The sequence below is a fragment of the Strix aluco genome, chromosome 2, assembly GCF_031877795.1.
Source record: "Strix aluco isolate bStrAlu1 chromosome 2, bStrAlu1.hap1, whole genome shotgun sequence".
NCBI lineage: Eukaryota > Metazoa > Chordata > Aves > Strigiformes > Strigidae > Strix > Strix aluco.
Genome location: NC_133932.1, coordinates 25,406,689 through 25,420,266, shown reverse-complemented (window position 1 = coordinate 25,420,266; position 13,578 = coordinate 25,406,689). Strand labels below are relative to the sequence as shown.

The following is a 13,578-nucleotide window of genomic DNA, read 5'->3' as shown; positions in this document are numbered from 1 at the left end:
TTCTCTGAATTTTCTACCCACAGAAGACTGCAGTTATTAAATGGTCTTGCAGAAAAGAAGCCTGAGAAAACTTGATGTAGAATTTCAGTCAAAATACTCATTCTGGTGCTTGAATCTTTCTTTAGTATCAGAAAAACAGAGTATACTAAGTAAAAGCTTAGTAATCGCACAGTTTATACATTGTATTTATAAGTTTCAGAATATTGAGATAGCCTGCTTTCTTGAAAAGTATAAGGATATCAAACAGTTTAAGCTCACTATTCTCAGTTTATTGACTATTAAAATTATACAATGAAAAAGTAAAGGTAGTTAACTATGCAGTTTTTCTGTAAAACCCTCAGGAGAGCAGGGAGAGGGAAGCTGGTAGTTATATGTCCAAGTGGGAGTAAGATTCAAGAGCTCTGACCACAGCATCATTGATGCTACTGGAATGGCTGGCCTGCAGGGATTTCTTCTGCTTTAACACACTGCATCCCTGCATGGGATATAAAAAATGTCATCACAGTTAAAAACAAACAAAAACAGTCAATGAAAACACTGCAAGGTTAAAGTTTTAACACTAAGAACTACTTTCCAGTTCCTATTGATAAATCCTGTGCTGAGAATTACTTAACATTAGCAAAATACACTTTTTAATAATATGATTTCTGGCTCAACTGTAATGTTGAAGGCACCTTCATTAAAACATTAACATGACTTCATCTTTAATTACCACTTCAAGGTTGGTTAGTGATTCTAAATACAGATTAGAAAATATTTCAGTTAGTTCTCTGACAAGTTTATCAAAATCATTCATCATGCTTAAGGCAAATAATAATAGACAGGCCAACACAAATTCTGTTTATGTCAAACTACTCATAATCTGTGTGGTCATGTTAAAAAAAATTGCAGCAAGCCATATTTAGTGAGTGCAAGAGGCCAATCTGGGCTCAGATCTTCTTACAGTGTTCCAATCCTTGTAGTATCATTTCAATTTTTTAAAAATAGAAATGGACAAAAACAGTGTTTTGCTTTTCCTTAAAATTAATTTCAGTGGCATGTGCTGAGCAGATAACCCTGAGAATCAAGGGTACTTTTCTGTTGGATGAATTTATGACACAGGCATTAATATTACAAATCTCCCCAAGTGCCTGACAAATGTGTCTCATCTGTGAGCGAAAGGACTACTTCTGGTGATAGGAGGATAGGTCTCCATGCCAAGTCATTACATGGTCTCTTAGCTCATACTTCCACTGACGTTCCAGTTTTTGAAATGTGGAGGTCTGTCTGGAACTAAAATCAAATCAGAAGCCCATTTTGGGTAATTATCATGTGGTAATTCCCTATGAGTCCTTCTCTGTGTGAACAAAGATGTAGAGGTAAAAGATGGAGCCTGCATCAGTTTAGATGGAGTTTACTGAGTCACTGATTCCCAAACATATGTTTTGTTCTTAACTTCTGTTTGTTTCCAAATTATTTCAAAGAAGCAGTCTCATTTTTCTTTCTTGGCTCTCTCCTGAGCACATGGCTACTGATTTTGTGAGGCACTAGTTACGTACAGTCACATATGTGTTTGCATGTGAGAGTAGTACTACATGGTGTAATGCTTCCAGAAAAGTCAGAAAACACCATTTCCTTGGACACAGGTATGGTTTCACAATGTTGGCCCAATGTCTGTATACATCTTTTATGAGATTTAGGCCATTTTATTGAATGCCTTGGTTTAAGGCACAGTGCAGTGTGGGTTTGTGTTTTAGATTATTGCAGTTGAGAGTGTTCATGATAAGAAATTACAAATAATCTGCTGATCACAACTCATAAAAGATTTTGGACTAAAGCAGAACCTGCTGTCAGTATATTTTCAGAAAATCAAATTAATGAATAGTAAGTAACCTGTATCACTTAGCTCTTTTTCTGGTTTGTTGGGATGAGGCCAGTGAACTGTTTTTTATGAATGCTTGCATATATGCCTTGCGCAAGGAAATTCAAGGTGATGTCACATTGCCTTATACCTTTCTCTGGCATGAATGGTGTAGCCAAAGAATAAATGGGAAACTAGACTTGTAGATGTGAGGGGCAGCAGTCCTGTCAGCACCTTGGGGGTAGCTCCGTGGTAGCTCAATTTATCATAACTATAAGCAGTGTCTTAGAGCCATCCAGCAACAAGCGACCTTGATTTCCGGGGTACAACAGAGTAGTTTGAGGCCAGTGCACACAAATATATACATTCATACTCTCTCTGCCGCTGATTCAGGCTTTGCTAAGGAAAGAAAACCAGAGACTCCTTTATCTTTCCCTCAGAAAGCTGTCACTCAAGGAGGTTGGTGCTTCTTTCTTCTTCCACTTATCAGTGCATGGGATGGAAGTGAAAAAAACCCAACATTGCTTGTAAGGGAGCTGGCAATAGGGGTGGCTGCATCACCAGTGGGCATGGAGGCTCTCCGTTCTGCTTCTGGCTCACAGAAGGCTGAAGCAGGTAAGGAGCTCACACTTCCTGTCCAACTGCAGCTTCTCCCTGGCTCCCTCCATCTGGCACAGGGAGCCTAGGAGCCTGTGACAAGCTGTGCCACTATGCTGGGAGCTGAAGTGCCAGCACCACAAAAGAGAAGTGGAGACAGAAGCTTAAGCCTCCTTAACTACCTCCTGTTTATTCTCGTTTTGGCCAGTAGCTTCTCTCTATTTGGGCTCCCTAATCATTGATGTTGTGGGTAATCTTGGAGCTTTGTGCTTGTTTTGCAAAATAGCCTGGCAAACAGGCAGAAGAAAATAGAGCAAAGTAATTTTTGTGCCATCTTTAAAAAAAAAGGAAAGCTCACAAAGCTTACTTGCAAAGATTCTATTATATTTTTTGTTATTATTTACAGTAATATTTTGGAAGAAAATAAGTGCCTAGTATAAATTGATGTAATTTTTTTGAGGCCAGTGGCATCAGTTTGCAACATTTTCTCTTGCAAACTCCCTTTAGCAAGAAATGTGACTTTTTGAGTTGGATTTGTTGAATTCAGTAATGCATTCTCACAACTTTAAAATACACTGCTGAAGCAAGTGCATCCTTGTATTACCAATGAGGCCTACTGGGATATCTAGGAATATAATGATTCCAGCTGCAGACACAGTTTTGGTACCTATGCATGTGACAAAGAGATGCATATATTTTTATGTATAGCTGCATACACATTTTTGAAAATCTGGAAATCTAGGGGTTTTGTGAAGCATTCAGTAGAATGCATATCAAATTCAGAAAAGCGTACTGCTAAATCTCTCTAAGTTCAGTAAATTCTCTCTTTTTTTTTTATTTGATAACCATGGAACACTGGTGGCAGAGTATGAACAGATACACTTTTGAATATGGGGAAAAAAATTATAACTCTGACAAAACCAGTTTAATTCAAGATTATTCTTAGATGCTTAAACCAGTGCATGAATCCAACTTCAGTACATTAATTTGTGATACTTAAAAACAGTTAATGTGTTTTGTTTTATTTGTTATTTGGTTGAGCAGATGGTAATGGTTTTGACACAATACAGTTTTTTATTTTTCTTCTTTTCTTGAAAAAGACAAGGCTCTTTTTCCCACTTTGTCACAGCTGGTTACCAATCAATCTCAATTCACGGTACAGTGATGATAGCACATGTTGTTTAGGGGCCAAATCTGATTGGGTTGCATTTTCAGCAGTGTTTCATATAAAAAAAAATTGTGTCTGTATGGCAGTGACTGTCAGCACACTATTGTACAACTGTCATTAATCAAAACTAGCAACAATGAATGCATTCATATGTGCCAAAGACTGCCAGATTTCACTCAGAATCACCCAATTTCTATCAGAATTTCCTCACCAGCAGTGTTTTCTCATCTGCTTGTTGTTTCTCTGTTTCTTTCTTCCTTTCCAGTTCCCTGCCCCCTGCCCCACCTCCCCTTCCTTCTTGGTTAATTAAAGGCAGACTTGCTCTCACTATTACTTGTAGAATAGAAATTATGTAATGTGGTGCCCAAGAGTGGCTGGTTTCTATCTAGGCACAGGGTGACTAGCTGTTTAAAAGACCTCTCTCAGCTCAGTCCGATGGCTGAAGTCTGAATCGAAAGGTTAAGCACCTCCAAATGTTTAACAAAGAGAAGTACTTAAAATCAATTAGATGGCCATAAACATGAGAAACTGATATCTGATGCTCAATGTTTTTAGCTGAATGTTGTCATTAATTGGCTAGGAGTCAGCAATATTTGGGGAATATGTGAGAAGGTGTTTCTTGACACTGCACATACTTTGAAGGCATTGCCTTAGTGCACTGGCAATGTTAAGGACCAACCTAACCAGTACGCTCTGGTTTTCCACCATTCACTCATCAATCCAGGAGTCTGGTAACCTCTCTCTGTGATTGGCATTAGCAGTCAGATAGGCCCTGATCCTGATTCCCAAGTGTTGAGTAGCACTAACCCTGATGAGAGTGAACTTCTCCAGAAACTCAGCTGGAAACATCTTCCTATGGGAATATGAGGCTCTGGGATGGAGAGGAAACAAGACACTGCTCAAGGCTGTGCAGGTGGATGCTTGAGAAACTGAAAACATATTCAGGCTTCACTCCTTGTTACTTCGTGGTTCCTTTCTCACGCAAGCTCCTTATGCTGCCGTGGATGAGGCTAAGAGCCAGTTTTCTTCCTTTCTCCTTCCTGCCTGTTTAATTTGTCAAAGCTCTTCACTGAACTGTGGTGACTTCTGGGGACAATGTGGGTGGAACAGATGACTGAGGGGCAGCATATCAATACTTTAGGACAGCAGATGGTTATAGTGTCCCATGGCTCCATCTATGTATGAGTCTAATTGCTAGATGGCATGTTCTGTCATGGTGGTCCAAAAACCCAGTATGGCCTTGTTGGAGAAGCAGACTGGGAGAGCTGGACCTTTCCTTGAAGTAATTGATAACTGGGCTATGATAGCAACATGTTTACGCCACCCTCCGTTTCACAACCCAAGTGGGAGATGATGGCTGCACCCTCGCTCTGCGTCCTGGCATGCCATGCAGCTGGCTCGTTCCCCCAGCAGCCTATGCACAATTTGCATGATTGGCAGGTGCAAGCATAAAGACTGACGAAGCCTCCAAGGCAGCTGGCTGGCATGCCGGCACCAGCACATCAGTGAGATGAAGAAGAGTGGGTCAGCTGCAGCCCACAGCAGACTGGAGGGCCCTGTCCCAGGCAGCCTGCATCCCAGTTCAAGCGACCGCTCAGTCAGATACAGTCCTGCTGCCTGTCTGTTTTTATCTCGGCAGCGGTTACTGAACCACAGGGATATTATTTGTCCTAAAAGATAAAGGAAAAAAGCAGTGAAATAAATGGCTAATTGTTGCCCACCTTTATAACTGTGATTCCTATATCCAACTCATATTTATATTACAACTGATCTTAGTTTTCTCATCTTAGAGGAGCTGAATACGACTTTATATTTTTAGTCCCCTAAGGCTGGCCTCATGTCAAGAAAATAAGCATTTTCTCTCGTCTGCAACTCTGTGGTCGCCAAAGACAAATAACCGCTCCATCATTGTGGGATACTGTTGTCATATTCTTGAGATTTTTAAGGGAGACAATTTGCCTTTTCTCTCTTATGAAAACAGTGATTTCAATTTGCCATTGACTAGTGCAGCACACCATGCAAAATGACATAATTTGTGAGCAGTGGAGAACAAATGTTCCTCAACTGCATATGGCTGTTGAATGTAGTTGCAATAGATCTGTACTGCTCCAGAAACGCATATTAACGTCTCTAGCGTCATAACTTCCCCCCCGCCCCTAATGGTACTATGCTAACGCAAAAATCATCTCTAAAAGCTTCTGAAGTTTGCCATGGTATCTACTTATTCTTCCCCTTGGCATATTTCTTATTCATTAGTTAAACCTGAGATACTGCATATACATATAATTAAGTGTAATACCTAACAAAAGGTGTATTATATGTGTTTATGTTTATCTCTGACAGAATGGTTAGCCTCAATTTGGTCTTTTTAAATTTGTTTTTTACTAATGAATAGAATGGACTTATTGAATATAAAATGAAACTGTATTGTATTGTGGTGAGTGAAAATATGTCTTGACTTCTCTTTATTCTTGGAACTGCTAGTAATGCTCTAACTGAAGTTGTGAGCTTTAATTAGACTGAACTTTAAATGTTTCAACATATAGGATCCTTTGAGTTAAGATGCTTTAAAGTCTGTTAGCACATAGTGCTCTCTCTACAAATCTATACTAAACGAACCAATAGCAATGTATATTATGTATACAGAAATGAATGTTTCAGGTTCCCAAAGCATTTAAAAATACTCATAGACCCTCACAACATTCCTGTAACTAACTGCATTACATTTTTATTCATCAAAACATTTAAGGGTGCTCTTCTATACGATTTCAATATGTTTGCTGAACAAGCTGTATAATAGAGGAGGTAAATTAGTTCTTCCAAAGTTATGTCATGAGTGTGTATACAGTGAGAAAGAGTTCTGACATCTCCTGAAGTCTCGATCTTTCTTTAGTTTCATATTCCTGTTTCACTATTTGATACACGAAAATATGAAGATAATTCTAGATTCAAGGTGACTTAAGGTATCATGGACTTATTATGTCTAGAAGAAACATTGTTGAAAATAATTTTACAAGAGAGTATTTCAAGAGTAAAATACCCATGCCGAAACCCAGCATTTTCCTGATTTGGGAGCCAAAGAAATTTCATACAGGATGAAGTCTCCCGTTGAGTTTAATGAGCTTTGGATCAGAGCCTAAAATAGTTTGTTAAGCATGACTTCTGCAGGATAATAACAATTTAACTGAAAATATTTTTCTAGGTGTAAGCACTCTAAATGCCTTGAGAATGAATGTTTACTGCATGCTGAAGTACTTTGCATTATTTCAAGTTTTATACATCCTCATAGTTGTAGAATTATTACAATAGTAGAAACAAAGAAACGGACAAAGCATAACTGAATTGTTTCTAATTTCTTTTAAGAAAGAGAAAATGTTATTGTCCAACCTTAATGAATCATTTTGTAGAATTTCTGTGAAATTGATAAATCTCATTTAATGTGCCTCTTCATTAAATGTCACTTTCCAGAACTTAAATATATTTTTTACTGTTTGTAATCTTGCAGTGTCAGATCCTACCCAACATGCTCACAGTTTCCCTAAGGGGTTGCTGCTGTAGAGAAATACTATATATAAAGGGAAATTTCCAAATCGGCAAAAGGTAAAATGTGTAGCTCACATAGTTAAAGGCATGATAAACCTGAGCTGTCATGTATTGATAACTGATGCCTGATAGCTTAATTTTATCTTATTGCTCTAGATCAAGGACAAAGTGAATGATATTATTAATAAAGCCCTAATACTGACTGAACATAGCAATACTAATTTTATGTAAAGTTTCTAACTAATGCAGGGTGCAATAAAAATGTCATGAAGATTAATGCTTGGTGAAATTATCTAATGCTAGATAATAATTTATCTTCCAAAGTTGGCTTCAAGATAGATTCAGACTGGCCTATTCCAGGTAAAAGTTTTTGTTCATTTCTGTTGTCTACAGAAAGAGTATTCATTCTTCTTCTGTAATGCAGGTATGACATCAAAGATGACTACACTTTGCGCATTAAGAAGGCCATGAGTACAGATGAAGGAACTTACACATGTATTGCTGAGAATCGAGTTGGAAAAGTGGAAGCCTCTGCTACCCTCACTGTGCGAGGTGAGTGTTCCCGTGGAGGGAGGGCCTGTGTCCTATATGAATAAACTGCTTTCGGATGGAATGGGCCAAATCCTTACCTGGCATTGCTCAGGTTTCACATACCCTTTGCAATTGCGGGTGCTGCACTGATTTACAACAGAGGTGAAATCCTGTTCGTATCTCAGGCAAAATTTTAATTGACTTCATAAGGACAGGATCTCCCTGCAGTTAAAGAGCTGTTCCAATGTTCCAGTGTTTTCTTATTGAAGAACAGATGCATGTATATGCATAAGCAAGCACTACATAACCATGGGCATAGACTTTAATATGTGATCCACCAGTTTAGGCTATTATTCATGTTCTTTTCTCTAGTAACTATAAGGAGTATAGTAAGTAACTGTGTTTATTGATGCCAAATATAGTACAGATAGTTTTATTATGTAATTAGCTCTGCCATAATTAAACTCTCTACCACTACTCTTTATCTGAAAAATAAACCCTAGCCAAAGCAAAAAGATTAATTTTGTAAGTATTACAAGGTAAAGACTAACATATTGTCTCCTGAAATATTCTTGGTCTCTAGTACCCACTCAGTGTTTATGTGCTGCTGTTAGATGTGGTAAGGAGGTTTTAAGACTGGTAGAATAATGAGTTGCCAAAATGTCTTTTGTGACAGCAGATATAGACATGCTAAAGATTATGGGGAGAGAAAAAGTTTGTAGGCTAATATTTCCATATGAGTAAATAGAATATAATAGTTATTACTTCATTCCAAAAGATAAGCAGCAATTTGGCACAATGGATATCATGCAGACACTATTTCACAGTTTAGTGGTGCATGCTGACGGTTTTCAGTAGAGCTGTGAAAGGTTAATAAAAACATTTTTAGCTTTATCTGTTCTCCTCTTTTCATACACATTAAATCAAATGTTCAAAGTCTCAGTGGATTGCTTTATTAGAACGGGGGTCAACTGACCCAAGAGGCCAGCTTCCATTTCCATCCATTTAATGCATGGACACAGTTCAGTTTAATTTGCTGAATTCAAAGGGAAAAAAAAAAAGCACCGAGTGGCTTGAGCTGGGGGGGGGGGGGGGGAGATGGGGGGGAGATGTTAGTGTATAACAAAGAAAAGAGAATATTGTGATAATCCGTCTGCTAAAATATTACCTCATGTTCACTTTAAACAATAACTGATAATGAAGCTCTTCCCATTTTAAGCTGAAGAAATAGGTTTACCTGCTACATGCTTGTGTGAGACGTTCTTCCATTTTGTAACGTAAGAGAAATAGTCACTACAGCGAACTCCCAGAAATACTCTCACTCTGTTCCTTTGTCACAGGCAGAATCTGGCAACCAATTCGATAGCCTTTAAACACTCCTAGAACTGTGTCCACTGTATACATTACTGGGGCAAGCCTTTCAGATTTGCTACCCAGACTTGTGATATAAACAATATTTAGAACCAAGCAAAAAATCCTTTGAAATCACTGAAGCTTGAACCTGATGAAATTAAAGTGAAAAAAAAAGAGGAAATATATAATTTAATCGATTTTCCTACAGTAAAAGCAGGTTTTCATTATCTTGGGTATTTCCCCCCACCCCGGGTTTGTCATTTACAGTCAAATACATAGTGTTTATCCAACACAAAGGAAGCCATGATATTATAAGCATATTAAATGTTCAGGATATGACAGAAAATGAGAAAAGCCAAGAAATTCAATGGAGAAGGCTATTACTCTCAATTTTCTGAAAACAAAGGGCTGGACAAACTCCCATTGACTTTAAAGGGGCCACGAACAACGGTCTTTTTTATTAAAGGAAGCCTTAATTCTGAATTCTTAAACTTCTGCCAGTTTTATTTGAAACTGTTTTTACTGTAACCACTTGCCATGTAGAGGAGCAAAACCACATAGCATTTCAAAATTTACTTTGAGCATGCCTTGGTCCTTGCAGGTGTCATGTAGTTGCAGCTGCAAAACTCACAACAATGGCATAATCCTTAGCTCCCTCATTCATGGCTCCATCTTCTCAAAGCAGGGGATGAGGATATAGTCAGGAAGTTTGTGTTACGCTGTCACAAAACCAACAGAATTTGAATTCTGTGACTCAGCCTCCATGCCCTCTCTTGGAAAGATGCCTATCACTTTTATTCCTCATCCTGCTGCAGAAGAAGGAATATGTCCATAATACTAGAAGCGAGGAAGTCTGATGATGGGTGAGAAAGGGCAGCAGGTTTGAAATAGTTAAATAAAGTGGATATGCCAAAATAAGGATAAAGCCAGAGAAAGGTTGAGAACTAAAGTCCTTATATGCTGTGTTACTTCTGAATCTGCATATCTGACATTTGACCATAGCCTGCACATAAGCACATAGAGCTGATTAATTTCTTAAAAAGAAAAAAAAAAACCTGTGCTGTTGCCCAGACACGTGTAACTACTTCTGCTGCTAAAATAAGGGAAGTTTTGCCTACACAGATGCAACCTGGAGTCAATTTTATGTCCAATTTTTCAGCTCCTCTGAAAGGGGATGTCTATATTTTAAGAGGGACTGACAGCCTTCTTCCCCAGCACAAGCATAATGAAGGGCTGTTGCTATAATCAAGAAATCACTTGTTGCAGCAGCAGCTTTCAATCTTGATATCAACCTGAAACAGTATTAACCTGTCGATCATTTAGCAGCAATTTTTTTAGGAAGTAGAAGTTATCTAAGCAGTAATTTGGGAGCTTCTGGGCTGAAATCCCTGTGGCCATTTCAGCCTATTTGTTATGTTTTCATCAGCACTGTCAGTGAGGAACAAGGAGTGTGCTGTAAGCTTTTATGCCCATTATTGAATGAGAAAAACAGTCCTGGGCTTTCTGTAGCCCTTACTGCTGTACTGACTGGTCATGCTTAAAATTAATTTGGTATTTGACTCAGAAAGCAAACGCCTTGCATCTACTGACATGGCATTTGACTGTCTGCGGCTTAAATTGATGTGTTTATCAGGATCTAAAAGTTTGTGCTAATGCAATGCAATTTTTCTTTTATCAGGCATTAACAATGATACTTGATGATGGTATGCGAAGATAATAAAAATGTTTCTCAGAGAATGTTTCCAGTCAGCTTGTTCAGATGCTATGCTCAAGTAAATGTGATAATAGTGGCACGTGACTAAACAATAACAACAGTAAACATTTTACTTAGGCTGTCATTTGAGGGGTTAGCAATCATGGTAGTATCCATAGTGGAAGGTAACATTACACGTCATGCATTCTGACAGATATTCTTCTTTTTTTAATTTCTTTTTTATGTTCTCACTACACCATTGTAATGTCAACAGCTCGCCCCGTTGGTAAGTAACCATCCTTCTATCCATTTTAGCATGGCTTCATGCAGTGCTTCATCTTTCATTTGCAACAGCATTTAACTGGCTGAAATTAGCAGCCAGTGCTTAATAGTTTTAACTGTCTAACACCAGGCAAGTGATTTTGACTGACAAAGTGCTATTTCTGAACTTTATATTTTCTGCTGTCTCATGTATAAATGCATTTGTCAAATCACCAACAAATACCAATCAGCGAAACAGGGTGAGTCTGGTGATGTGGAGCCAAAATCACATTTTCGGATGTTTTTAACAGTCTATTTAAGGGCCTGGTATAAAAGCCATTGAAATCAACAGAAATGTTTGTATTGACTTCGGTGAGCTTCTACCAGGCCCTAAACGATCAGCTCATTATGCTTTTATTGCATAGCAGTAAAAGCACAGGCTTTGCATGTCCCGTCTTTCTTGTATCTTTCAAAGAGTTTTGAAATGAAGTAGTCCTGAAATTGAAGAGGGGCTGGAGTAGATTTCCGTGCTTGTTAAGAAAGTTCATCACTGATTTTTGCCATTGAGTCATCTTGGAGTGCATTTTGGAATGCACTGTATAGGATGCAGACTGTTTTGAATAACAAGTCCAGAGGAAGACAACCCCTGGATTTTTAATTCCCACACTGAAAATTTGACTTTTTCCTATGCCTTTGAAATTAGTTCTGAAAATTTATAAAAATCTAACTGAGCATAATGGAAAATTTGCAACTGTCAGTAGCTGAAATTTGCTTTTGGTGTTCAGAAATATCCTGAACATATTATTTAGTTTTATTTCACGGATGTTTACTCTGTGCCTGTATGGATTTTCTAAATAACTTAACCAGTTGCACTGCTCCTCTGATTTTTGTAGTGTGTGTTTAGAATCTTTTAGAATAATAATATGGTTAGTCTGATTTTTTTGAATTAGTGTGAAAAGTCAGTACTGGTGTTTATGGAGATTGCTGAGGGGTTTGGTCTTTATTTAGTCAAAATTTTTGTTGGATAAGTGTTTGACTAAAGTTTGTGAGATTCAACTTGTCTCAGCTCTTCATTGTTACGAGCTTGAAGGAAGAAAGGTTCAAATAATTTAATGATAAAATCCAGGTTAGGTCTCTGTTTCCAGAACAAAGGTGATCCCATGCTTATTAGCTTGCTTGAACTAGCATACATAGAGCCAAGCCAAGTACCTCCGCAGTCACAGCATGGCAAGTCCACACCTGGAGAATCCTCTGTGCAGAATAGAAATTCACTGTTCTCCATTTGGGATTTTGATAGCAAGCTTTAAACCCCAGTCAATACTGTATCACTTTGGCATTATACTAGTTCTCAAGAAATTAATTTCCAGGAGTTGTAACAGTGTAAAACTGGAGTAAACTTGTAAGAAAATTTTCCTGTGCTTAGAAAATATAGTATGAATTTAGTATGTTTCTAAGGTAAATCTCTCATGTTGGGGGGGGGGGGGGGGGGGGTAATGACTCCTTCATTCACTAAGAAAATGCTGCAAGATTTAAAAGTATTTCACTTCTAGATATTTTTCTAATTTTTCTCACTCTTAAAATAAAGACAAGGAAAAAAATCACAAAATAGAGACTGTTTCAGGCTCTGAAAGCCGCATAACATAGATGACTGGAGATTCACAAGAAAATTACAGGTTTCAGCAGTGTTGACGGTGTCTCATTTCAGAACACTGATTCTTTTTAAAGACTTTTCAGGCCATTGAATCACCCATGATTCCATCTCCAAAGCTTATACAGAAGCTCTTGGTCTCAAGTTACTTTGTGTCCAGGTACATGATCCCATTGTGTGACCATGCTGTGGTCAATTTGGCATATTCCCTGCCTGCCTATGCTATTTTATTTTGTTGCAAGTGAACATCTGGTACAAAGAAAATTCTTGGTTTACATGATTTATTCAGGAAACATGAATTAGAATGGTTGACCTTAAAATAATTATTATAGGGGTATATGGTCTTTATCAGATTATTTAATTTAGTGATTATCATTGTGAAAAAATTAAGTAAATAAGTCCAACCCCAAAGATGTTTAACATATAGAACTCCCATACAAGTGTGTATGTAGTGATTGCCTGTATAAGCAGGTCAGTTTCTTTAGATCACTTTTATCTGATCCTGTATCTGTAGGAAAGGCAATGCTGTCCTTACAATAGTGTACTTTTTTTAATCGTTTTTTGCTTAAACTGATTTCTACAGTTCATATCTCTTATTTAATTCAAAAGTAGGCAAAGCAGGAGGCTACCTATCCTGTTTCTTTAAAATTTAAAGCCTGATAAGGAATAACAAAGTAACTTCCCTCTCCACCACCAGTTCCCCACCAAGAAGTCCAAGTTATCTTGTGTTAAAATTGCCACTTGACAAGAGTGGTGAGTCAAATCTTGTAGAATTTTTTTGTTCAGCAAGTTAACTGGAATGCAGAGGAAAACTACCTCTCCTTGCAGAAAGGAAGCTAAAGCAAACACTACTTAATGTTATTAAGCTCACAGCTCTCTAGGAGGGTGACATTTTAACAGAAGTATATTTGTATATTTATGTATATGTTAAACTGCAGGGAAGC

General features: G+C 37.9%; 1 protein-coding gene across 9 annotated transcripts in view; it reads left to right on the top strand.

The window, feature by feature from the left end:
• The window catches only part of ROBO2 (roundabout guidance receptor 2), a 474,209-nt gene that overhangs the window by 338,193 nt on the left and 122,438 nt on the right, over positions 1-13,578 (top strand). For all 9 annotated transcript variants that reach the window (XM_074813504.1, XM_074813479.1, XM_074813487.1 and 6 more), the window contains exon 6: positions 7,573-7,712. In XM_074813504.1, coding sequence (XP_074669605.1) covers positions 7,573-7,712 — 140 coding nt within the window. The remainder of the gene's footprint in view (positions 1-7,572; positions 7,713-13,578) is intronic.